The 26943-nt window shown below is 39.3% G+C and overlaps 1 protein-coding gene across 27 annotated transcripts in view, besides 1 other annotated feature; it reads left to right on the top strand.

Moving 5' to 3' along the window:
* The window catches only part of Nrg1 (neuregulin 1), a 1084158-nt gene that overhangs the window by 927782 nt on the left and 129433 nt on the right, over window positions 1-26943 (top strand). For 18 of the 27 annotated variants that reach the window (XR_003947248.1, XM_030243391.1, XM_006509064.4 and 15 more), the window contains exons 3-5: window positions 5195-5316; window positions 13861-13911; window positions 16794-16844. Coding sequence is in view for 26 of the 27 variants with exons in the window: in XM_030243391.1 (XP_030099251.1) it covers window positions 5195-5316; window positions 13861-13911; window positions 16794-16844 (224 nt within the window). In the remaining variant the exon portion in view is untranslated. Of the gene's footprint in view, window positions 1-5194; window positions 5317-13758; window positions 13912-16793; window positions 16845-26943 lie in introns of those variants that run through there. The other 9 variants (XM_006509068.4, XM_006509067.4, XM_030243392.1 and 6 more) reach the window with 3 other exon arrangements.
* Window positions 18835-21823: an enhancer, noted in NCBI's record as "VISTA enhancer mm151". NCBI's record gives its function as "enhancer in: neural tube[4/4] | midbrain (mesencephalon)[3/4] | forebrain[3/4]" and the evidence as "EXISTENCE:transgenic organism evidence [ECO:0001131][PMID:17130149]".

Here is a 26943-nt window from a genome sequence, read left to right as displayed (position 1 = left end):
GTCGTTGTTTGTTTGATTTGGTAAGCCACGTGTGGCACCAATTGAAAGAGATGGAAACCACTCTGTGTTGTGTATCTACTTATCCTTCTTTTCTTGTTGTCTGTGCCTGGTGGGTGATTCGGATCAAGAAAAGTAGTTGAAGGCTTTTGGCGTGTCAGATTACCTCACTGAAATATCTGTTCTGGATTAGCCTTGTAAAAGGCAAACTTGTATTTCTTGTCAGGTTCATGCGTGTTTATATAACTCTAATTTTGCTTCAGCTTTTCATTTCAGCTCATATTTTAATTTGGTGTGGAAGTGGTTTTGCTTATTTAAAGCCCCTTTGGAGATTTTATAAATAATCTGCTTTGGGGCTTGTGAGATGGCTCAGCAGGCAAAAAGGTACTTGCCATCAATCCTGCTGACCTGTGATCATCCCCCAAAACCCCACATAAAGGCAGAAGGGGAGAACCAACAACCAGAGGTTGTCCTCTGGCTTTCACACATGAGTGGTGGGAAGAGCATCCCTCCACACACAGAGAAATAGATGGATGGATGGATGGATGGATGGATGGGTGTTTTATTGTTTTCAGTGGCTATATTTTGGATGAGGAACTTCATGTCAGTAAAGTTTATGTACAGTTCCTTTCTTAGCTACTGAAGCACTTTGGCAGGCCCTGGTATGCTATATAAGGAATCCCAATTTCCTTATATTGAGAGTAGTCATTTTGTGTGCTTTATGTCCACATTCAGTATAGGTGTCTGGTTCTACTGTGTAAGAAGTGTGTTTTCTCCTTCTGCATCCTTCTCACAGAAAGCAAGTTGACATTTGAATCAGAATTGAAGGCATGCATACATGTACACACACACACATACACACACACACGTACACACACACACACACGTACACACACACACTCATGAGCTACACAAATGGAGACCTTAGTGAGAGTTTGTTTGGCAAATGGCTCTCCAATCTTGACTCTCCCCTGAGAAAACCTAACTCTTTCCTAGATTCCCTATCTAGTTCTGGATCACCAAGGTTCTCCCTTGTAAGGTCCCCTTGTGTTTTCCCTGTGGTGCTCCGTTCTCATAGGACACTTGGTCACTCTCCAGTCACTTATTTTCCCAGGTAGCAGTCAGGTGATCTACTTAATACTTGCCCATTTAACATTGGGAAGTGCTCACTTGTGAGACTCGTTTCTTTAGCAGAACCCTTTCTCTTGTTAGGATTTCTACAGTCTCTCCAGTTGTAGTCACCTTCTTCCAAAGCCCCTGAGTTAATGGTATTGTTCATTGGCTGTCACTCCAAAATATATTTTAGTGTTCCAGCTGTGACCCAGCCAGTTCACAGTGTACTGGGACTTCTAGCCAACTTGATTTGTATTCTGCTTGAGCATGAATTTAACCCAAATGTAGATGCATTTGTCTTCATCTCTTTCTCAGTTTTTAAGAAATAGCTTCTTCAGAATAAGAAACCCTTGGCTCTCGTGTATTTCTACACAAGTTTCTGAATCTGATTGTATCTGTTACATGTCGTGATGAAGCTGAGCTTGGTCTTGGACCATTGGTATTTTGTGCTAGATTCCCAGGGCTGTTCTTTATAGTAGTGATTGAATGGCCACATCCAATGCCTGGCTTGGAAATGCATCCCCGAGGCTTGTATGAAACTAAAGAAGTACTTACAAAAAGAGATCTATTTTCCATTGTTTAGAGGAATACTATTTTTTTCTGAACACAGAATAGTACACACACACGCACACACACACACACACACACACACTCGCACACAATCCCTCTGTCCTTCATAGCATTTAGTTATATTGCTTGGGTTTGTCTTCCAGGAAGTATGACCCAGGCCTATTAGAAGACTTTAGATTTTAGCAGTATCTTTTTAAAGATTATGCCAATGGGAAATTTAATTACCTTGTTTCTTATAGTTCAATCCAGTTCAATAGTTAAAATATTAAATTGTTCAAGGTCAAGAAAGAGGTCTTTATATACCAGGGTAAGATTGTTCCTAAATTTATAAATTGGAAAGATTGGGGCTTTTTGCTTGTTGTACAGTCTTAGAATATTGCTCTAATTGATTTCCAGAATTTTGGGTCTTAAAATAAAAAGTCTCCATTTTATTTTAGGAATTAATTCTTCCTCTGATATAGAAGATGAGGATATTTTCTTATCTGCTTCATAATTTGTTCTTACCACTTGTTATTTCACAAATCAGACATCAAAATTCTTTCAAAAACGTTGCTGTATGTTGGCTGAAAAATCTTATTATAATGTATATGCTTACACATTTTTTTAAAATTCAAAAGTATCTACCACAAAGCAAACTTATCACAGATAGGCCAAGTATATATGAACCTGATAATCAATTAGAAAATGTGTATTTGAGTATCCTAAAGTCTGGACCAGTGTCAGAAGAATCTGAGAAGCAGTCTTCTAATCTTGTTACATTTTGATAGTTTCAGAGGTTCTTACTCATTATTAGCATGAACTATCTATCTACTTGTGGAGATGTATGCTTTTTTTTTTCAGAGGTAATTTAGGGAAACTTTTCTCTGAATAGCCTCTGTGGCTAATGCATGACTATTCCCCAAGCCGTCCTGGCTGGTATCATTACTTCAATACACACAGCTGTTACTAGTAAGTCTTTCAAACAGTTTCTTCTGTGGGCCATTATTTTCCAAAAGTATTAATATGTGTGCTATGTGAAAGAAAAGACATTGCTTGAGAGATTTTACTGGACAGTCAGCATCTCTTAGTTACAATGAAAGTTCTGAGAAGTTTTTAGGGGGTGGGTGGGACTTTAAAATGTTTTTCAAGGTTTTTGAGTATAGAACCCATTTCTTATGGGTCCCCGGTCCCCCATCCCCACTCCTACCCCCACCCGGGTAAATTTTACTGTTGATTTGTTGGGTGTTACAACTACTAGAGGTGACTTCTCAGCCAGTGAATTGACCTGGCCATGGCTGCCTGGGGCCTGTACTGCCTAAAACTGCCACTACCTCTTTCACATTGCACCCCACTTCCTGCTGTCTGTGTTAGGGATGTTAGGTCCTGTGAATGTGTAAGCAAGAACATCCAGACACTTCTCTGATCCATTCGTACATGTATCCAGTATTCCTCGAGGGCACATCAGTGTGTTGTGCTGTTGTGAGGACACAGGTAGTTTAAAGTTATAGACTGTCTGGTCTGAAGTGTATGTCATGTGTCTGGGCAGGAGACATAGTGAGAGAACTGGAATGAGAAAGGTTTATTACAGTGGTAGTAGAGGTGACCAGGATCTAGATATGGAGAGAGAAGCTTCACTTGCGTGGTCTGACCATGCGTGAAAAGCTTGACCAAGGGCTTGGCACTGAAGGTGGCCTTTGAAGGTCAGCTAAGATCATTAGGGTAAAAATGCAAGGCACCCTATAGAGCTGCAAAATAGGACCTATCAGAAGTGTAAGTGTGGGATTGGGGATGCTGTGGCCTTCCAGGCTAGAGAGGAGGAGGAAAGAAATTTGAAACCACGGTTTCTATCTGATGATTGTAGCATGTGGCAAGACCATAAAGTATGGAGAAAGTAGCAAAGCATGAAAGCAACAGCAAATATTGCCACCTTCCTTTCCTGCCCCCCTTTTTCCCATTGTCCTTGCTATAGGGCATGATGCCGAGATGCCAAGCTAGGCTACAGAATAATGCTTTAACAGTCGATGTGAACTGGGCTGGTGCCTGTAATCCCATTACTTGGAAGACTGAGTGTCTTAATTAGGGTTTCCTTGCTGTGAAGAGACACCATGACCAAGGCAACTCTTACAAAAGAAACCATTTAATTCAGGCAGGCTTTCAGCTTCAGAGGTTTAGCCCATCGTCATCATGGCAGAAAGCATGGTTTGTACAGGCAGACATGGTGCTGGAGGAGCTGAGACTTCTACATCTTGATGTGCAGGCAGCAGAAGGAGACTGAGTCACACTGGCCAGACTTGTGCATATATAACCTCAAAGACCACCTCCACAGTGTAATACTTCCTCCAATAAGACCACACCTACTCCAACAAGGCCATATCTCCTGATAATGTCACTTCCTTTGGGCCAAGCATTCCAACACAAGTCTATAGGGGCCATACCTATCCAAACCACCATACCAAGGCTATTCAAGCTATCCTTTCTCTGAGTTTCAGGCCAGCCTGGGCTACTGAGAGAATCTCCGCAACTTTCCCAGCATAACGTCCTTTGCAAACACTGAGCTTCTCCTGTTAGCTCTGAGCTTTTTGTAACCCAGAGATAGCTTAAATTAGAGGCCATGTGCAACAACAGTAGAAAAGACAAAAGTACATGTCACAATGGTATCCACATTAAAGAAATGGTGAATATTGATTTAATGTTCAGAGGGCTATAAAAGTGTACTGCTGTAGCAGGAACATTTATTCCAGTGTTAAGAACAACTTGTGCGGTACTTCGTGCCTGGCAATGACAATCTTCTGGGATGATACCTCTTGTTTCTTCTTGTTTCTTAGGATGATAAATGTACCCTATGGAAATTACCATGCTTCTGAATGCTATTCCACTGAGAAGTGCGGAGGGGCATTCTTATCTACCATAGATAGCTCATTTTAACTCTACTAGGCTTTCAGGAAAACATTTTAAACATTTTTTCTCTTCTTAAACTTTTTTTTTAACATTTGAGATTATAATTTAATTATGATATTTCCTTCCCCCAAAACCTAAACACTATTTCCTTCTTCCCACTCTCCTTCAAATCCATGGCCTCCTTTTTTTCATTAATTATTACAGGATGCATATATGTATGTATATACATAGATATTCCTGACCATAACCTGGTCAATCCATGTAATGCTACTTGTATATATGTTCTCAGGGTAAGGAGACATACAAGGGAGGGGGGAAGAAAATATGCCAGCTAATTTTAAAGAACCACAAGGCATAACATGATTGGCATTAAGTACTGGCAGAGAATGATGGGCAGAATCAGGAAGGACCAACTCTGTCCACCTGTGTGATGAAATGATGAGGTCAGAGGCAATGTTTAGTTCAGCTGAAGCATATGGCTGCACTGACATGATAGCAAGTGATAGTTTAACATTGTATGCAGAGTAGTGAATAGGAGAGTTTGGGAATTCTGAACCCAGAAGAGTGTATGTATTATACTGACGCTGAGGATGGATTTCTGCCACTAGCTTACACTGCTCTGCTCTCTGTCTCACAGGAAGTCAGAGCTTCGAATCAACAAAGCGTCCCTGGCTGACTCTGGAGAATATATGTGCAAAGTGATCAGCAAGTTAGGAAACGACAGTGCCTCTGCCAACATCACCATTGTTGAGTCAAACGGTAAGACACCCACTTCCCTCTGTTTCTCAGTCTGTGACAGGAGGGTTAGAGATGCGTGATAAATCGATGAGTGAAGTCTTATCATGGACAAGAGAGAAACACAGGAGAAGAAGACAAACATTAGTGGCATCTTTTGTGTTCTCTGTCAAGGTCTTCATTGCATGTGATGATATAGATGATATATGTATATTACATAATTATATAATATATATTTTATACACATACATTTATATATATATATACACATATATACAGGTACAACAGTGATATATATATATATATATATATATGTATATATATATATATTACAAACACATGAATGAATGCATCTACTTTATATCCAAGTCCTTAAAAGTTTTATATTCTAAAATGTATTTTTAAGTCGTTACACCAAACCAACAGAAAGTTAGATACATTACCTTTAGGGCTATTAATTTTGAATTCAGGAACACCTTAGAGGCAATGAATTTACAACTTTGCAAAGGCTTCTCGCTGAGCTGAGAGCCATTCCCGGGAGGATTTATTACACAACTGAAGGACTCAGAGGTGGGAAGAACTACCTGCCCATTAACAACCTCCCCCAGGTCTCCTAGGAATTCCGAAGGCAACCGCTGCTGACTGTGTCTTCTGTAACTCAGTAGCCGGACCTCTGAGGGTCATGTCTAGGGCTGGTGATAGTCTAGCAATGCTTCTTCAAATCTTGGGGCTCTCAGGAGCCGTTTCAAAACCTTACTTTATATATTGTGCCCTTAAATGATTGTTCATTTTTGTAAGCCCAATCCTGGTTTCTCTGCTTCTTGGGAGAGATGAATCTATCTGTCATAACGAAAGGGCAAAGTGGCAGTTTATTATGGGAGGAGTAAAGAGTATATGGTTAATTTCTTAGGAAATTAACTTGGTTCTCACATGACACCATATGTCAAGGAAGAGTGAATGGAATAGATATTATGGATGTCGGCCAAGAAAATCCAGGATAGTGCCTGTTCTTCTCTGGCCTTCCAAAGAATGTTCCAGAGTGGCATAATCAAATCTGTTGTATTTCATTTTAGATACTTTTCTCAGTTGGGAGTAAAGGGAAAAGCAAGAAAAGTAGTTTCAATTACTAGTTTTAGAAACCGTGCTTATGATAGTTAAAATGTGTCATTTAAAATATATGTGAGCAAGTGCAATGTCACTTTGCTTTGTAATCAACACAGGTTCATCAGCACTAGGCTATTTTTACTTTATTCCTCATGGAGTTTTATAGATTTGGTATACAAAATTCAAAATGTAAGGATTCATGAATTTCAGTAGCTCATTCTTTACTCTGGTTAGATCATGAGTTTTGGAAACTTAGTAATTTGTCCTGTTTTTTGAGAACATCAGGAACTCTGTCATGTTGTGAAAGTTGTTCTCCTCATTCTGCTTTAATATGTCTTTATGATAAATGATTATGAATTATGATTCTGACATTGATATTGGATTTTGTGACTATATACTATATAGCTGAATGAAATTAGTGTTATCACTGCTTAGAGTATGATTATGTTGATTAGCCCATGGCTCCTGGTTTACAGGATTAAACAATGATAATCTACCACTTTATTAGTCCTGGTAAAAAAAATCTATAGAGTTCTTTTATATGATTGTTAATTTTGGGATAGTAAAGTTTGATAGTATTTATTTTCATGTTTCTTACATAAAGAGCTATCCAATTAATATCAATTCCTGGTCTAGTGCTCAAGTTTGATAAATTTTGATAAATTTGATAGTCCTGATAAATTTTATGTTTGAGAAAGGAAAGTTGAAGGTATTTAAGATATTGACTCTTCTTTCATTAACCTGAGAAAAATCAGTCAGCTATTGGATGGGACACAGGTTCCCCAATGGAGGAGCTAGAGAAAGTACCCAAGGAGCCGAAGGGGTCTGCAACCCTATAGGTGGAACAACAATATGAACTAACCAGTACCCCCCAAAGCTCATGTCTCTAGCTGCATTCTTAGCAGAAGATGGCCTGGTCGGCCATCATTTGGAAGAGAGGCCCCTTGGTCTTGCAACTTTATATGCCCCAGTACAGGAGAAACACCAGGGCCAAGAAATCGGAGTGGGTGGGTAGGGGAGCTGGGGGGGGCGGTGTATAGGGGACTTTTGGGATAGCATTTGAAATGTAAATGAAGAAAATACCTAATAAAAAATTGAAGGAAAAAATAAAAGTAAATGTACCCAAAAAAGAAAAAAAATGGGATCTAATGAAATTTAAAAAAAAATTAAAATCAAAAGATTTTGCATACCATAGAAAACAAACATGAGAGTGAAGAAGAAAAAAAAGGAAGAAAGTTCACAGAATATTTTATAGGATTTTTTTTGTGTGATTTTGCTTGTTTGTTTTTCTGACTGTGTCTGTAGCCCGGGTTAGCTTTGAACTTCCTACACAGTAGAAGATATTTATTTTTGATCCATATGCCTCTACCTCTGACACGTTGAGATTATAGGCCTATGGTACTACACATAGTTAATGCAATGGTTTTAGAGATTAAAAGAAAAAAAAAACAGACCCTGTTACATGCTAGACAGACACTAGACAAGTCCTGTCCTAGGCTCTTTACACTTAAGACATCAGAAGTGAGAAAGTGTAGACTCCCAACAGCAGTACGAGGTGGCCCCTGGGATGATAGGAGTAGGTCACCCTCATTCAGTCTTCTTAAAGGATGTGGGATGTGTAGGAGGAGTCTATGGAAAGGAAAACACTTGATCAGAATATATTTTATTTAAAAAATTTTCCTTCTATAAAGGAAAAAAAAGAGAGTCTTAGAATGGGTATTAAAGCATTTTAGCATCAGAAAAAGTACTAGCTAGTGAAATGGAATAGCCACCTGCTTTCACTCCCTAGTGCACAGCGGTTCACTCTCCATCTGAGTCTGTGTGCACACACAGATAGATAGTTAAGGCAGAATCACCTGTCAGGAGGAATGACGTCAGACAAAGAGAGAGGGAGTCTGTAGGGCAGACCTTGCCTCCTGGAGATGGACTTGCACCTAGACATCTCACAGAGTTTCTGCAATGTCACTGCATCATGTGACAGTTTTTAAATTTCTTTTCCCTTTAAACGGCCTCAGATGGTTTGAAACTTGAAAGAGAAGAGACCTCACTATTTCCTATGCCCCTCACTTTACCTGCTTTCACTTCTGCTGCTTTGTAACTCTAACGAACCAGTTTTTGCTCCCATTTTGCCATATGCTTCTCCAGGGTTCTGTCTCTTCTCTTCTCTCTTCTCTCTTCTCTCTTCTCTCTTCTCTCTCCTCTCTCCTCTCTCCTCTCTCCTCTCTCCTCTCTCCTCTCTCCTCTCTCCTCTCTCCTCTCTCTCTCCTCTCTCCTCTCTCCTCTCTCCTCTCTCCTCTCTCCTCTCTCCTCTCTCCTCTCTTCTCTCTTCTCTCTCTCTCTCTTATTGGATATTTTCTTTATTTACATTTCTTACATTATCCCCTTTCCTGGTTTCCCCTCCAAAAACCCCCTCCCTACTCCGCTGCTCACAAACCTACCCACTCCCACTTCCTGGCCCTGGCATTCCCCTACACTGAGGCATAGAGCCTTCACAGGACCAAGGGCCTCTTCTCCCATTGATGTCTGACTAGGCCATACTCTGCCATATATGCAAATGGAGCCATGAGTCCCACCATATGTACTCTTTGGTTGGTAGTTTAGTCCCTGGGTGCTCTGGGAGTACTGGTTAGTTCAAATTGTTGTTCCTCCTATGGGGCTACAACCCCCCTCAACTCCTTGGGTCCTTTCTCTAGCTCCTTCATTGGGTACCCTGTGCTCAGTCTCACATATAGCTGTGAGCATCCACTTCTGTATTTGTCAGGCTCTGGCAGAGCCTCTCAGGAGACAGCTATATCAGGCTCCTGTCAGCAAGCACAACAAAATTATAGAAGAAAACTTACCCAACCTACAGAAAGAGATACCCATGAACATACAAGAGGCCTACAAAATCCAAATAGTTTGGACCAGACAAGTAGTTCCTCTCATCAAATAATAGTCAAAACACCAAATGCACAAAACAAAGAAAGAATATTAAAAGCAGAAAGGGAAAAAGGTCAAGTAACATAAAGGCAGACCTATCAGGATTACACCACACTTCTCGCCAGAGACTATGAAAACCAGAAGATCCTGGACAGAGGTTATACAGACCCTAAGATAACACAAATGCCAGCCCAGGCTACTATACCCAACAAAATTCTTAATTACCATAGATGGAGAAACCAAGGTATTCCATGACAAAACTAAATTTACACAGTATCTTTCCACAAATCCAGCCCTTCAAAGGATAGTAAAGGGAAAACTCCAAAACAAGGAAGAAAAAGCAAGAAAGTAATCTTTCTAAGGCTCTCTTTAAAATGCCCTTCGTGATTGAACTCCTTTTCTGTCTCCTAACAAAATTCAGGCTAGCAAGAATATGATTAGCAGAGATTGTGCAGACCCAGAGAATTGACTCCTGGTCAGATGTCTTGTCTACTGCTCAGCCAGTAGAGATGAGGCCCCACCAACATATGACTATGGAGATCTATCTAAATTAGCACCTAAATATAAATAAAATAATAAAAATTCAAGAAATTTCTATTTTTTTTCATTTACTCCAGTGGAATAGTGACAATATTGCCAAAATACTCAAGTGCTTAGAAAAATACATGCATAGTCACTCATTTATTAAGCTATATTTGAAGCATTTATTTATCTTTTTCCCTTTTCTGATGCCTTTCCACTTCTTTGGAGAATTGAAAAAAGAATTTGCATGTGCAAACATAGGAAAACCCATGCAACCTGCTGGTGCTCAATTTTGATCTTCATAGAAACATTCTGTCAGGTTATAATCATCCTGTGGTGAATTATAAAATGCGTATTGGCACGAGAAAAGGCCACATTTTCTCTCAGCTCAAATGCTCTGGGCTCCTTCTTATCTAGTTATTTGGCTTAGCTAACAAACTCTAGGGTAACTCTTCGATATTAGAATAAAGGTACAAAAACAAGGACAACAAACGTAATTTGTCTGCACATTAATTAATGCCATCTTTTCAAAGGATAACATGGGGGAATATTATGACTACTCAATTTCATCTTATGTTTTATCCATTAAACAAGTGGGAAAAGTTATATGAGATTTAAGCTGTCATAGGAACAATTGAGCTTTTAGCCATTGCTCTTTCATGAGAGAAACAGGAAAAAAAAGAGAGATTTTTTTCCCAAAAAAATAAAGTTTGAATAGAAAAATCACTTAGTGTTTTAAAAATTTGGCTCCTGTGGGTCATAGGCTTAGTTACCCCCTCTCCGTCTCCCAAATAGTGTTGTGGGAAATATGCTATTCGTGAATGGCTCATGGAGTCTCACTGAGAGAATGTCAAATAGGTTTTATTTATTTTTATCTATGTATTTATTTTAAGATAGGGTCTCACTGTGCAGCCATGGCTTTCCTAGAACTTGTTATCTAGAGCAGACTGGCCTGAAGTTCAAGGAGAATTCCTTGCCTCTGTCTCTGGTCTAATTGTTTGCGTTGAAGGCGGCACTAGTAGGTCTGGAGTCAAATAGGGTTTACAATTTATTTGTCACTTTCCACATATGTTTTGTTATATAAAGTACTCAAAGGCTAATAAACATTAACAATATGATTAGAATATGACAGATCAGGCGTAGTTTCCCGTCAGTATTTATTAATTTGAAAACTTCTTTGCTGCTTATGCATTATGGACGATACAAATTCAGATACTAAAATGTCTTCTTAGGTTTATGTTTTACCATTGTAAATAAGTACACACACTTTAAAAATAATTTTAATCACAATTTTCTTATGCATGGCGGACACTTAAAAGTTCAGGGAAAATAGAAAATTAGGTAACATATGTTAAATGTGCACAGACATGTGCATATGTGTGGGTGTGCATGCATGTGTATTTTAGTGAATATTGATGTTCTCATTATGCCCACAACAAAGTCTTGACCAAGTCATGTATTCATATTTATTAGAAAATCATTTTGTGGAGAACATTTATCAGCCATTGCAATTCGAGACTGGATTTAATTTATTAAAATAATCATCCAAGTATGAAAAATACCACAATGTTGTTTATGTTCTCATGTCTACTGAGCATGAATTGGTTAGCAGTGTTCAATGCCTGATGGTTCTGAAACCTCATTATTTACACCATTGAGTAGACATTTGAAGTGTAATATGCCAACTCACTGGACTAAAATACACTGCTTAGCTGCTAATCAAGGAGACTGTAGCACTTACGATTTTTAAATCTGTAAGTGGGATGTAAAATTCCAATCACACCAAAACTAAACAAGTTTTGTTTGTTTGTTTTTAAATCTTTGACTCTACACAGGGGTAAAAAGATTCCTTTGTGTATTAATCAATAAGATTATCTTTTCTTTATAGCAAAGATCTTTTAAAAGTATCTACTGTTTTTTTTTAAATATAAGTTATTTTTTAAGCTCTCAGCTTGCATTTCCTCCGTATTAATTCAGGAAGTATTTTTGTGTAAACCACAGTCATTAAAGATGTTTTAAAGATCTCCAGAATAAATATCTAATTTAGGAAGGGGATTATTTTCAGGATCCTCCGTGAATAACGGTTGTAAACATTTGCGACCATGAGCATTTGTCTAATGCAGCATTCAATCACAGCAGGAAGCTATGGTTAACCTGTCCTCTGCCCTGAGGTCTTTCAGAATGGCTCTTAAAAAAAAAAAACAAAAAAAAAAAAAAACTTCTTTGAAGGTCATGGTAGACAATCACTTGATTTACCAAAAATAAATATGAAGAAAATTTTGACGTTGGATTGGGCTTGGGGCTTTGCCCAACTCTTGTCAGATTTTGTGAGTGTGAAGTGTCGATGTATTGGTCAAGTCATTGATGCATTCTGAAGGGCACAGTGAGGAGGCATCTTTCAGAGGCATCCCTCAGTGTGGGCGCACAGTCTGAAAGCATTGTGCTCTATCCAGGCATGCCTGTGGAAGAACAACTATTGTGAATCTTGGATTTGGGAAAAAAAAAAAAAGTTTCTCTAAGATTACATGTTTCCAAAGAAGAACAATTTTAGTTTATGTTCTACAGCCCGAATCAATAAAGCTATTTGTTGCTGATTCAGAAACAGGTGTCAGCACTTGGTCCAACTGAGAAGATCCTCTCTACTGCCCACTGCATGAGAAAGTTTCAGAGAAGTCCTACACCTTCACATACAGGTCCCTTTTACTTTGTGCCATGTCTAGTGGGTGTGAACACTGCTGTAGGAAACTTAGATGCCACAAAAACAGTCTTATTCTGTCAATAATTCTCCTTAGAACTCTTGACAAAGAACAATTGATCATCTACACTTACTTTACACTAGGAGGTTAACATCTGTGCTTGGCAAAGCCATGTTTCTTGTCATTGATAACTTGAACCCAAGATACTTGACCATTGCTCTGGAATCTCACACAACTTCTTTTCTTTCCTCCTAGTTTCTCAAACTCTTTCATCCCTAGAGAAATGTCGGAAATTAAAGAAATATGATCACTTCAATCTTCTTTCCTGCTAGGATAGTCCCATCATGGTGGTAATGAGCAAACCCCACTCTAGGATGAGCGTTGTATTGATTTAGATGCGAAATGGTAGCATATAGGACCTTCTCAGGATTTTGTGGCAGATGTAGTGACTTTCATATAGTAACTGGCATCACGTGAGACTCAGCTTATTTTTGTCTTGGTTAAGGTGGGTGAAATATACAGCATTTGGTTAGACACAGTTACGGTTGAATGATTCCATCATTATTCCTTTGTATCATGCCAGTATCACAAAACAGTCTTTCAAAAACAATAAAACCATTTAAATTTAACGAACTAAAGCTAGTGTTGGGACTACATATTGAGCTATTCAGACAGTGTAACTCCTCACTCCTTTATTACATTCTTAAGGCATTAAGAAAGCAACTTTAGATTCTTGAATAAGTCTCCTAATTCTCAGGATAATGGCATTCTCTATGATGCACACTTATCCTTTGTTCCTTCAGGGAGCCTATCTGCTCACTTAGGCCCTGTCCCGAGTAGCCAACATCTTGATCAATTCTGGCAATTTGAAGAATTCCATGCTAGAACTTGATGTGGTTTGCCAGTTTGTACTAAAGAAAAAAAAAGAAAAGAAAAAAAGAAAGAAAGAAAACACCCTCAAATGTTGCATGCTTTCATTTTTGAACACAACAGTATTAGAAATTCCCCCTTGGTTTCATATGACATTGCCTTTGACGCTCTTGATTCCCCATTTCTTTTTTTCCTTTCCAAGAAACCCACTATCTGTCTCTCTCAAGTGTTCCTTTCTTCCTCATTCTCCCCAGGGGGAGTAAACGGTTCCTCGTAATTACTTAGCATGTTTCGTCTCATGCTCTTCCCCCAAAAAAGGAGAACTATTTATTTGGACGTCTTCAAGGCACTGCTCGTCCTTGCTCGCACTCATTTGCAGTTGGATCATAGGCGATGGCCCCAGCTCCTAGCCTCCTGCACTACCCCATAATCGTCTGTCACCTTTTGTTTTTTGCAGACCTCACCACTGGCATGTCAGCCTCAACTGAAAGACCCTATGTGTCCTCAGGTAAGGAAAAGATCCTGGCAAGTTTGACTAACCAGTATGAGAGGCTTAACTGCTGGCTGCTCTTCACACTAACCAGCACTCCCCTTGCATCCAAATTTAAGCTGCTCCTGTCTTCTCCAGTATTCTTCTCAGCTCCCTTCTGCATTTTTGAATTTTACATAAGGCAGGATGGTTGTTTGTTGCAGGCCTGATTGGTGGCTCAAGATACAAATAGGAGAGAAAGAGATCATATCTATGTGCTACTTGGTGATATTAGACAGGTTAAAGGGAAATCTGGAGTACAAGATGAGATTTTTCTGTCTTTAGGGGTGCGTCTCCTGGTTGCTTGGACAACTCCTCAGAATGAGATTATGTGCCTCAATGGTAGACAGAGCATCTTAGGTCTGACCTCTGAGATGCTATTCGCAAGTTCTGCTTCACTAATTTTGAAATAATGGCCACGAAAACTCATAGCTTGGCTTCTCAAAACTGTTATTTGTAAGGTTCTGTTTCTTTTCATTTTGCCTGTAACATTTACTGGTGGTATTTGGAGTCTGGGAAGACATGAGCTAATTATAACCCAGCTCTATAAATCTGTATACAACCATACTTCACTAGTTTCTCTACTAGTTGTACAGTGACTTAGTCAATTGTGGTTTTAGCTGGTTTTAAGACAGAACTTTGCATATGTGGCTCAATCTAGCATCCTTCCTGGAGTCTTTCTTATGTACTACCATGTCCAGCTATTTATTTTTTCTTTTATTTTTGACATTACAAATAATTATCTTATTTCTCTCTTTCCCCACCCTCCTCCCTCAATCCCTCTGATATAGTCCTCCTTGCTCTGTTTCAAATGCATGGCCTGTTTTTTTATTGTTACATATATATATGTGTGTGTGTGTGTGTGTGTGTGTATATACATACATATATATATATATATATGTATATATATATATATACATACATACATATAGTATATATGTATATGATATCTAAGTGTAACCTGTTCAATCTATATAATGTACCTTGTATGTAGATTTTGGGGAATGACCATTTGTATAAGATAACCAGGTGGTGTGCTTTTCACTGAGGAAGACTATCTCTTCCTCTCTTGGCATTGTTCCTTAGTTGCCTGTAGTTCTTTATGTGAGGTTGAGGTTTTGTGGGCTGTCCCCATCCACTTTAACATGTCTGTTTCTGTCCTTGTTCACCTCACATCCATGCAGTCATGTTGGTAAGACTTCATGGGTGTAGTTCCTAACATTACTGGGATAGACAGGATCACTACATACACTCTAAGCCTCTGGCTTTTATAATCTCCACCCTCTCTTTTGCAATTGTCCCTGAGTCTTAGATGTGTGAGTGTTTTATAGATGTGTCCATTGGGACTGAGTGTCTTAACTCTGTATTTTGATAAGTTGTGGTTTTCTGTAATGGTCTCTATTACAATGAGAAATTTCCTTGATGAGGAGTAAGGAGTACAGTTACCTTTATTTTTATGGTTTTATGGTTAATAGAACCTTGGGAAATTAAAAAAAAATCTAGTTTTTATTTAACAGTGAGTTTGTGGACAGTTGAGATTGAAAACTCATTTTCTTTCAATGTTATAATTAATTAAAATTCTCCTTCCTTTCCTCTTTCAAACTCAATTTACAGACAAGGAAACTTAAAGTGCTAGGTATGTTATGTTGTGTATCTCAGAAAGGAAAAGGGAGGGTCCCTGGAGCTGAGCACTCTCTCCACTGCTCTCCACCCTACTCTTGGTTTGGCATAGTTGTCATTTCTCACCATGCCATACCTAAAGCTATAGGAGTCCAGAGAATCCTACACAGCATTATTCTTCTTCTTCTACTACCTGTCCTTGTCCTCGTCCTCCTTGTCCTCCTCGCCCTCCTTTTCTTGCCTTCTGAGTACTTACTCTTTTCTTCAAAACCACTCTTCAAAATCTGAGAGAAAAGAGTGGTGTGGGGCAGGAAGAAAAGGAAGACAGGAAGGGGTGGGGGAATGTTTAAGGAGGGAGGAAATGAAGTTAAGTAAATTCTGTTACCTATCATTCCGACATTCGTGCATTGTAAGGACTTCATTATCAAGTCCAGTAGACATTGTTAGGAAATTGGGCTTTGACCATACTATAGTGCTTCTGTGGGGAAGTTAGATTGTCCCCATCATTTCCTGAAAAGTGATAGGAATATGATGTTCTACCTGTCAACTTTTAACTTTCTTCAATACTAACCTTTTTTTTTCCCTGATTCCTGAGGGTTGAAAATCTTTAGGTCTCATCTTTTCCTCTTTGTCTTCTTTATGTTCCATCATTTCTAAAATGCTGTTTTTTTTTTCCCTTTTCCATCCTTGCTACTTAAGCAAATCTTGTACGTCCCTAGCTTGTTTTGCTTGTTCAGCATGTTCTATTGGCTCCTCGTGTGGCTACCACACAGGACTTTGTTTCGCACAGGATGTTTATGCTGATCCAAATTCCCCTAAAATATTTTCACTCTTGTTACTGAGTGTGTGAAACTTGCCCATTCTGCTGCAGTGGTATTTCTCTACAATTTTAAGCCTGTACCTAAGAGAAAGAATGATCTCTTCCCTCTTCCACCTGCAGTGTGAGCTTGCTACGAGGAATATTTCTCCAAAGCTCATTTCACAGTTGGTCTGTGGGATGTCTTTACAGAGGGTTTCTCTCTTCTTCTACCTTTTTCAGAAGTCTCTGCACTTAAAGAGCAGAAATGTCTCTTTGCTGTCCTTGCCTAGTGCGTGCATCTGTTTGTTTTAGGGATGCGTCTGTTTGGCTCTTTGCACTGCTTTTTAGCACAGCTTTTCTGGGCAACTCCAGAGCCTGGCAACATTCTAATTTTTAAGTAGCATAACTCAATAAAGCTTCACTCCATTTTTATGTCTTATAGAGTCTCCCATTAGAATATCAGTTTCAACAGAAGGCGCAAATACTTCTTCATGTAAGTACACATACTTATACTTACTAGTCTTTAACCTAATGGAAAAGCTTCTGCCAGCGAGCATGCTCACATGTACCCTTGACTTTATGGAGGTGTGGTGTGCTGAATTTGGAACAGGATGAGATTTTGGTTTGGAGCAGAAGTGACCTTCTACTGTGCTTCAGATTAACAAGATATAGACACCCACTCCCTGCCAAACTGACTTCAGAGGAGACCATGATACCACATGCTTGTTAGTTTCTGGATAATATGGTGCCCTTGAATGTTAAAAAAATAATAATAATTGCATAGCATCTGAGGCCTAGTTTGGAATAGGTTTCTGTGGGGTGTTTTTTTGTTTGTTTGTTTGGTTGGTTGGTTGGTTGGTTTCGTTTCGTTTTTTTTCCAGCTTGTCTTGACATCTTCGGCAACTGTAAAAGGTTCCATACCTTGTCTTGACACTTTCAACAACTGCCAAAGGACCCACAACCCAGTTGCTTGGGACTTCTGTTCCAAAGTTCCTCAATTTCACATTACAGTCTGCTGTGGCAGAGTGAAGAAACTATATATAGATGCCCTTAATTCAAATTTGATAGCTAGTAAGTAATTATGAAGAGGTTTGAAGGCACGTCCCTAGGCAAGGTCCCAGATGAGTTTGGCCTGTTTACCATGAAATGTGCTTTGTGCTTGCAGGCTTCTTCCTCTGCTAGATGGATTGGTGCTGTGTGTGATGTCAAGGGAGCTTAAAAAATTGCCAGTGATTAGTAAAACTAGCTCCTGATACTTATTAGCTGAAAAGCATTGAATTAAATTTTGATATAAAACAAGGGGGCATATTAGATCTTGACAATAAAACTGAGAGCTAATTTTTTTCTTGTTAATTCTTTTTCTTAATTTAAAGCATTTCTTTGATGAGCTCTTCAGTAAATGCATGCCTGTGTTCTTCTCCCAATTTACGGGCTGTGTTAAAGAAACAGTATCTTACTTACTTAGCAGCTATGGCAGAAACCAAGAGGCTGTTGGCACTTTTTGTAACTTACCTCATTCTGTCAGTCTGTTCACATATATGAGTTTGGTAGTAAAGCTTTTCCCTCCAGGTTAGTGGAACAAAACTTGTAACTATATGATATAAAAACATGTTATTTTCTAGGAGTTTAGCTCTACAGTGCTTGGCACAGGTTTCATCCCCAGCACCCAAATTAAGCAAAATGAATCAGAAATCTATGGATTTACTGATCTACCCGCATAGACAGTATTTAACCAACTGGATAGCAGCAATCTATGAATATCAAACAGGAAATGAAATTCTAGGAGGGCTAGCAGGCTTTCTCAGGCCCCTTGTTACAGATTCAAATGACAATTCCTGCTGGCTTGCTCACAATATTTGTTATTTGGTTCTACTTATGGAATCATTAGGGCAAATGTATGGATTTTATAAAATGACTCTAAGGAGTCATATTGAGCTTTGCTTTAAAAAATATGCTATACTAAAGAAAATCTAGATTTTCTTCTTTCACATATTTTCTGAAAATGATTTCTTCCTATATGATCCCTTTGAATGATGCCATTGAGCCTTTCTTGCTGTCATGGATAGGGTGGTGGACAATGTTCTTAAACACATGTGAGCACTTCTGGAATGGAGGAATTAGTTTAATTTTGGCTTTCCAGGACTTTGGGGAACTGAAATGAGCCTCCTGGTTTACATTTCTGTGGATTATAGTGCTGTGGAGAGAGAAATAAGTTTGGAATCTGAGTCCATTTCTTTACCTCTCAGCAGAGTTAGGTCCTGCTGTTTGGTAATAGTGTAGGAGTAAGAAAGGCTGCATTTCCATGTGTCATTCTCCTATGCCACGCTGTTCTTGGTAGGTCATTATTGTTGAACTGATTAGCTAGTGCCTGTTCTCATCTCATGAAAATACATTCTATAATTCGAAAATATAAACCAAGCCCAGCTTTCTAGGTCTACTTAGAACAGCACAGGGAGCGAGGGAGGGGCATACAACTCATTTTAAGGCAGCACTAGCAAAGTGGTTTTAAAATTTCAATATTCTTTTTTGTTTGTTTGTTTAAGTAAAATACTATGGAAAAGTTCACATGGTGATCTAAAATTTCCCAGGTAAGTTAGACTGGCCAGGAAACCCAGAGGCCCACCTACCTCTCCCTTCACTTTTTTTTTTTATTATTTTTTATTAAGTGTACCATCATACCCAGATAGAACGCAGGCCGGCATATTTGCATTGCCCCACTTCGTTGACTCATAACCCTTCCTGGGTTGCTGAGTCTGTCGATCCCCCGATACTGTCTGTTCCCTACACTTTCCCTGACTACCCCAGATCCAAAGCAGCCCTCACTTTCCTAACTCAGAAAGGATAAGAAATAGGAAGAAGCAATTTCAAGGTGTCTATACCATCATGGGAAGTCATGGCACTGGCATTAGCATGCACTTTCTTCTACCCTGAGGTGCTCACTGCCTGGCTTCTCACCTGCCACCCCTCTGTGCACTCAACACACCACACACTCTGGTCTCACACTACCTTGACATACGTGTTGTGGGTTTTTTGCTTTGTTTTGTTTTCTAGAAAGAAGTATCAAATCTAGGGTCTTGCTCATACTACACAACCTCTGCTTCGAGTCCTCTAGAAAAATACATTTTTGGAACCATATCAATTAAGAAACTAATCTTGACTGAAGACTTTAAGGGTCTTATTTTTTTTTTACATGTGCATTGTCTGTTTCCCCTGTTTTAAATTTTTCATGGAGGGCTGGTGAGATGGCTCAGTGGGTAAGAGCACCCGACTGCTCTTCCGAAGGTCCGAAGTTCAAATCCCAGCAACCACATGGTGGCTCACAACCACCCGTAATGAGATCTGATGCTCTCTTCTGGAGTGTCTGAAGACAGCTACAGTTTACTTATATATAATAAATAAATAAATCTTTAAAAAAAATAAATTTTTCATGGAATTTCAAAAATGTGGGTGAAATATTAAAGATACCATCCCTTCCTCTTGTAAGGCAATTTCTTAAAGCTATTTTTTTTAGAAGCTGGGAACATGCATTGTAGGTTTCCTATATTTAGATTTCTTACACATTCTAACTTTTTCTTAGAGCAATCATTCTAATGGGAAGCCTAATCTTACATTCATTTATTTTATGCAAATGAGGTTTATGTGACTAAAAGAGCTGCAGGTGGATGGCCCAATAAGTATCGCGTTACTTATGGTGACAGATTTTCAAAGGGCAGCTTGAACCTTGCGCTATAGTCAGTAGAACTATCTTGCTCCCTCTTTCACAGACTCAGCAAAAACGTAAATGGACTGTTTAGAGCATCCATAATGACTCTTTTGGGACGTGCCAGCTGTCACTGACCCCATTTTGCCGTCAGTTCTCTTAAATGCTATAAAAAGCATAATTCTGACAACAATGCCTGTCTTGGTTTAAGCTTTATCCATTCCAATCTGATGCATAAGTGAGAGAGAAGAAATAATGAGAAGGCTCAAAAATGGTCAGAAAAAATATATAATGTGCTCCTGGTAAATAGCACTAACTAGCAGTATATGTTTCAAGTAATAGTAACAGCAGAGTTCTTACTTGCCATTAGCTTATTGTGTGCTATGCCTTTCTGTGGCAGCTCAGGGCTCAACCTCTAGAACCTGTTCCACTTCACAATTGTCACTCAAAGCTACTCTTGCAGCAGGGTTCAAACTCAGACAACATACTACCCTGTTTAAGGATTTTGTTGCCTCAAAGCAAAAGTCTTTCGTATTTAAAGGAGTGCGTGCGATTCTGCAGATGACAGGAAAGCAGCCTTTAATGCAGAGTGAGGATGTGGTAGTGAAGGTAATTTGAGTTGCCTTAGACTGGTTTGGTTTGCGCAGTTGCAAAGATGGCCAGCAAAGCATGGCAGGTGAACAAAACAGAAAGGGATAACCAGTCTGTGGCTACAGTAAGAGCTTAGCAGGTTACCTAACTTCCTGAGCCCAGCTCCTTTGCTGTGTCTGTTACATGTTTCAAACACATATCGGGCAGGGTAATGAGAGAAAACAGATGTAAATGGTTCTGAACAGCTGTGCTCATGGGTGGTCAGTCACTTGTACACATGGGAGAGGGTGAGAAGGCAAAGAATTGATGCATTCTTTGGGTTTGAAAAATTTTATCCTTCTCGTTGGGGAAGCAAATGAGTTCATGATTTTCAGCCACAACGGGGAGGCTGAAGGTCCTTTGCCAGGAAATCCCTGCCATTTCGATATATTATGTATTCTCAGCAACGGCTGCATTTTAAAAGAATACGTCCAGGAAGTCCTCTTTGAAGTCTCTGAAAGAAATGAACAATTCAGTCTTAGATTTGGCACCTACATGAGCTAGCTAAAAGGGCAAAAATGTCTTTTGTCTGTATCTTAATGAGAGACAGCTTTAGCACTGGGGAATAGCACAGTGACTGACTAGATTGGCCCACGTCTGGCTGGCCCACTGGGTCTTTAGAGCTATGTTTCTTATCTTCTACCTTCAGCTGTAACCGACAGAGCCACTTTAAAGGTAGAGAAAACTGTCCTGATCTCTCAAATGACTCTCAGCTGGAAAAAAGTGGCATTTTATTTCCAGATCTCTGGTGGTAGTAAACTGAGCTCTTGTATAGGAGGGCTCATTCTGACTAAGTGTATATTGTGTTCAGGTTTCTTCTAACAGGGCGTTTGCAATGGCATGGTAGCTATGCCCACTGTGAACAATGAAAAATCGCTGTGGTGCATATAGCAATGAAGTAATTCAAAAGGAAAATTGGCCAACTGGCATTGTTTCACTCTTTCTGATTGCTTAGAGGTTTAGTGCAGTGCAGTGACTTGTGATGGAGCTGGGACATGTGTGTTCCATCACTCAAATATACAGACAAATCACTGATATCATGTTCAGTTCACTCTTTTTGTAATTAAACTATAAATTATTTCTTTTCTACCAATGAGCTGTGATTCTTGAGTTTTGTGTCACTCCACTGCGGTCACTTAGTGCCTCTTGTTGTTGTCCACTGCTAGAAGGACCCTGCCCATTTTTTTTATCATTAACATTTTGTATTTGATTGAAAAATTAACCTTGTAGAAACCTATTTTTTTGAACCTAAAAGATGTGTGTGCACATCCACACATATGTGACCCGTATGTATAATGGATTTCTGTATAACACATCTTTTTTACAAGACATGTTTTTGTAATTTGAGTCAATAATGAAGAGAGCTCTGTGGATTTGACTTTATTCTCTGAAGTCAGCGGCTCTCCCCCTCCCTAATGCTGTGGTCCCTTACTATAGCCAGGTTATATTGACATGATGATCCGCAAACATAAAATTAATTTTGTTGCTATTTCATAACTGTAACTTTATTACTGTTAAGAATTGTAATGTAAAAAATCTGATATGCAGGATGTGTGATATGTGATCCCTGTGAAAGGGTCATTAGTCCCCAAAGGAGTTGGTGACCCACAAGAACAGCCGCTCTAAACAAGCACGGTGCTTGTCACTCAAACTATTATGATGAGCCTAAATTCAAAGACTAAGAGCAGAAATTGAAAATGAGTCTTCTGATTTCAGATCATGGACTCATAATAAAAAGCTTTATGATATCTATGACGCTATGAGATTTTTATGATATCTATGACACTATTTTGATTTGCTTTAAAGAAATAACATCAAAATAGAATTATTATAAGGACTCAAGGAAATAATGATATTTGTCCAAGTTAGCCCAAAGCTAAGACTTATGAAAAAGTGTATTCTTCACAATCAATCCTAGTAATGAAGTGGGTAGCAGAACATTCAGTTTAGTGGTAGAATCAGGTAGCGCCATTCATTCAAGGCTTTCGTACTATGAAACCAGAAGCCAGAAGCAGCAGTTGGTCTGGAGCCGTTGAGAGGCTTGGTTGTTGGTAATAACGTGGATCTATTTCACAATATGCTATCTACCTTGGGGATACTGTGTTAAGGGGAAGCTGACCTCTCTGAACATGAGACTCTTACTCTGGTAAAAATCAGTCCTTAGGAGACCTGCATGGCCTCTTCAAGGCCAGGTGATGATTTATTATTCATTTTCATAAATCATGAAATTATTTGCATGAGAGTTAAATTTCTTATAGCCGTTTATCAGATATGGAGTGGTTGCATCCCTATATTTTATTATTTTGGGTGTCTGTTACTGGAACATATGCTCCAACTTCTCACTAAAATCTAATTCTGACTATCAGCTGGGAGATAAAAAAACTATATTTTGCCTGCTTTCAAGATGTTATTATTTTTAGTTATCACATTGCATATTTACAGAGCACAGTATATCCACTACACATGTACTCATATTATGAAACTCGTGTCATGAAACTAGTATTTCCTGTGTCTTTATAATTTATTTTTAGAGCCATCCAGCTCCATTCTTCCTCAAGAAAGATATGCTAATTCACTGTCTTGTCACCCTCTGTGCTGTGAACACTAGAACCCATTCCTAATGGTACAGAACTCATTATTTGAGGCTTACTCAATGACTCCTCCCATAACTCCTCCCTTAGCCCCTCCCTTAACTATTTCCTTAGCTCCTCCCTCAATTCTTCCCTTAACTCATCACTCTACTCTTTCTTCAACTCCCCCCTTGCCAGCCATCGAACAATTACTGTTATACTGTTTTGTTTTCGTAGAAGTATTAAAACCGTGGGGGGTTCTAATCTTTAGACGTGGAACCCCGAAATTCATTTATATATAAACATTAAAAAAGTGTCTGAAAGGTTAAATGGAGTCGAGGATGGAGACAGATGTCTCCTGAGTCAGCATCTATAGGTGCAGAACTGGCAAGGTTGTGACACCGTGTAAGCTGAACTGAACTTGGTGGTGGCTTTCCTGTGGTCAGAGAATTTGAGAAGCAGAACACAGGAAAGGCATTTCTTTAAAAGTTAAACAAAAAGAAAAGAAAAAGCTGAGAGAGATACTGAAGAGTAAACAGACCAGCAAAATTAGAAATATGGATGGAGATTTAGGGCCGGAATTTCCCAGTAACAAGTGGTAGAAATGCTGCTCCAAGGACCATAAATATGAAGAATACACTGGTCCAGCTTGTTTCTGGGACTCAGCTGAGGTAATCAGTTGGTCCTCCATCTTTGTGCTTTGCTTTGCTATACTACAGATGTTTATTTCATTCCCCAGGGCTCTATGTGCTTTGCAGGAAGTTAGCTTATCACAGCTCTAACAGTGTCTGCCCATGTTCCTGTGGCTTTCAGTCTGGAGATGGAGTGAGAGCCTACTCCTTGTCTATGCAGAAACGTTTAGGAATGCATCTGATTGGCTCTGATCCTATTATGCTTACTGCTAAAATATCCTGTCTTGGGAAATGGAGGACTGCCACTGAAAAGGGGGCTGGGCAACAGATCCACCCCTGCGTGTGTCCAAGTGCAATGAGAACAGGCGCGCTTATTCCGGGGGCGGGGGGAGGGGGGAGGGGCGGGGGGCGGAGGGCGGGGGGGGAGGGGACCTCCTCGGTAAAGGCGGAGGAGAAAGTATACTCCTCAGGAAAGCACAGGTGTCCGCTGCCGGGAACAGATATGGACATTTTAAAGGGAAATAATGAATTGGAAATTGAATTGTACTCATTTTTTTAAAGCGTCTTTATTTTACTGTGTGCATGTGTTTTGCCTGTATGTATGCCAGTGGACCATGGGTGTGCCTGGCAGCCAAGGGTGCCAGACAAGTTGTCAGATCCCCTAAGAGTGGAGTTGCAGACAGTTGTGAGCTGTTATGTGGATGCTGAGCATAGAATCCAGGTCCTCTGGAAGAACGGCCAGTGCTGTGGACTCCTGATCCATCTTTCCAGTCCCTACATCCTCATTTTTTACAGGATATTTCCTTTATCTTTAGACTCATTATAAAAATTCTGAAGAATGTGCATTTTTAACCCAGGAAAGTGTTAACTTTAGGTGAACTGTTTTTTTTTTTTTTAAGTATAAATGTGAGTGATAATTTTCAAATTAGAATGCATGGGAAAATTTATGAGACTTGTAGTATTCTATTATTAAAGATTTATTTATTTTTTTACCTTATCTGTATGAGTATTTTGCCTGTATGTCTATGTACCATAAATGTGCAGTGCCTTCAGAGGCCAGAAGAGGGTGTTGGATCCCTTGAAACTGGAATTATAGCTGTAAGTCAACATTTGGATGCTGGGAACTGAAACCAGGTCCTCTGCAAGAGCAGTCAGTGTTTATAACCATGGAATCCTCTCTCTAGCCTTGTAAAGTGTCATGACTTTGAGGATAAAATATAGAGTGTTAGGTCCCGAATCTTTAAAAGAAGTTTAATTAATTTCATTTTCTTTTTAAAATTGAAATTATTTTGAACCCATGGATATGTGATAGAATATTTGTCAGGTTAAAATATCTACTCAAACATTTATCACTTGTTTATTGAAAACATTTCAAAGTCCTTCAGCCTTTCAGGGTGCACAGTTTCATTGTTCTTTGTAGTCAATTACTGTGAGATAGTGCACCAGGGTATCTTGCCTCTATGTGTGTTTAACTATTCACTGCCCAACCTTTCCCTACCTTTCCCTCTTCCCTGCCACTTTGCACAGCTTCTGGCAAACTCTCAGAACTTCTGGCTCTCAAATTCTTTGGGATCAAAGACTCTTGTATATGACACATGTGGGTAAGACCATGTAGTATTTTAAAGAAAAAAAAAATCTGTGCTAAAAGAGGTTTCGCAGAATTAGCCCCTTTCTTTCACCAGAGTAATTGTGTATTGAAAAAAGGTTGTTTCATCTGAAAGAGAAAAAGGATCATGGTGGTAAGCATTTTATAGCAGGTGTGGTCCAAGTCCGAGGTAATGCTGATTGCGGATTTTATCAGGGTCAGAGACAGCAGTGAGGGAAATGATGCCTGAGAAGCTCATCCAGCCATCTCCCACTCACATTCCTGCTCTTACACTGAATCCAGCATGGAGGTACTTGGTTATTCCTTCATTGCTTTCACAAAGGTGCTGTGTGTTCACACTTCCACTAATCACGGAGACGGCTGCTGGACCAGCACTTTTCATTTTATCTATCGGTCTACAGAGGTCGACAGTGTCTTAGAAACCAATTACAAAGCCCATGCGGGTTATGGCCTCAAGATGTCTTCACATCCATTCTTCCCCTTCACTCGCTTATACATAGGGAAGATTAGTTTAGGTTGTATTTGCTCATCAGATAGGAGCTCGCACCGCTGAGTTTGTTCAGTACTGACGGCCAGGAGTTTTATTTGAAACAGTCAAAAGCTTAATCAGTCTTTGTTTAAAAATTTTAAAGGAATTAGGCCATTCCAGTAGTCAGATAAGTGACAGGATCGTGGAACTGAGTGACAGCTGAGCTCCAGGATAGAAATGTGATGTCCCCTTTCCTGCTCCTAAGTCTCTAGAAATCTGTCTCTTTTATAGTAAGCTAAACAGTTTGTAGTCCTGTTTCTGCTGTTATCCACCACATGCTGCTGGGTGGTGTGTGCTTTTTCAGGCATTAGGGGGAAGTGGGGACAGGCACTGTCCACAGCTGAAGAAGTCTGCAGTGAATTGCAAAGGCCAGTTAGACCTAATGGTGCTGGTCTTATGTAACAACACCCAATCGTGACATAAACTAGGTGAAGTGGGGGATATTATTAAGTCAGGGGTTTAGAAAAAGACTGTTTAGGAGAAGTCATTCAAAAGGAAATATTGAATAGTGGTAGTCGTCATCCTTAAATGGAGTAGATTATTATACTGTATCGAAATCAAAGCTCAGCAAAATGACTCTTACCGAGAAATCAGAATCCTGAAATTTGCTTCCCTCTTATCATCATAAGATTCTACAATCTACCACTAAATGTAAAATACCAATAAGGCGTGATCAAAATAAAACACAGGACCTGGGGACTGGAAAGCAGTTTGAGAATTCAGAAATTTTGCTAAAAGCATTTAGAGTAACATAATCACAATATTCATGGTTGGAAGTTATCATCTCTTAGTTTCGTTTTCATTAGACTTTAAGACTTCATTGAAAAAATTAGTTCCTAGTGATTATTAAATTGACCCTAGCAAAAGTGAAGTAGGAAATTTTGTGATGTAACATAGTAAATTAAGTTGAGAAGGGGATCCCCCT

This window comes from Mus musculus, chromosome 8, assembly GCF_000001635.26.
Source record: "Mus musculus strain C57BL/6J chromosome 8, GRCm38.p6 C57BL/6J".
Lineage (NCBI taxonomy): Eukaryota > Metazoa > Chordata > Mammalia > Rodentia > Muridae > Mus > Mus musculus.
Note: the sequence above shows the minus strand (reverse complement) of the source record. Positions and strands in the feature narration are given on the sequence as shown.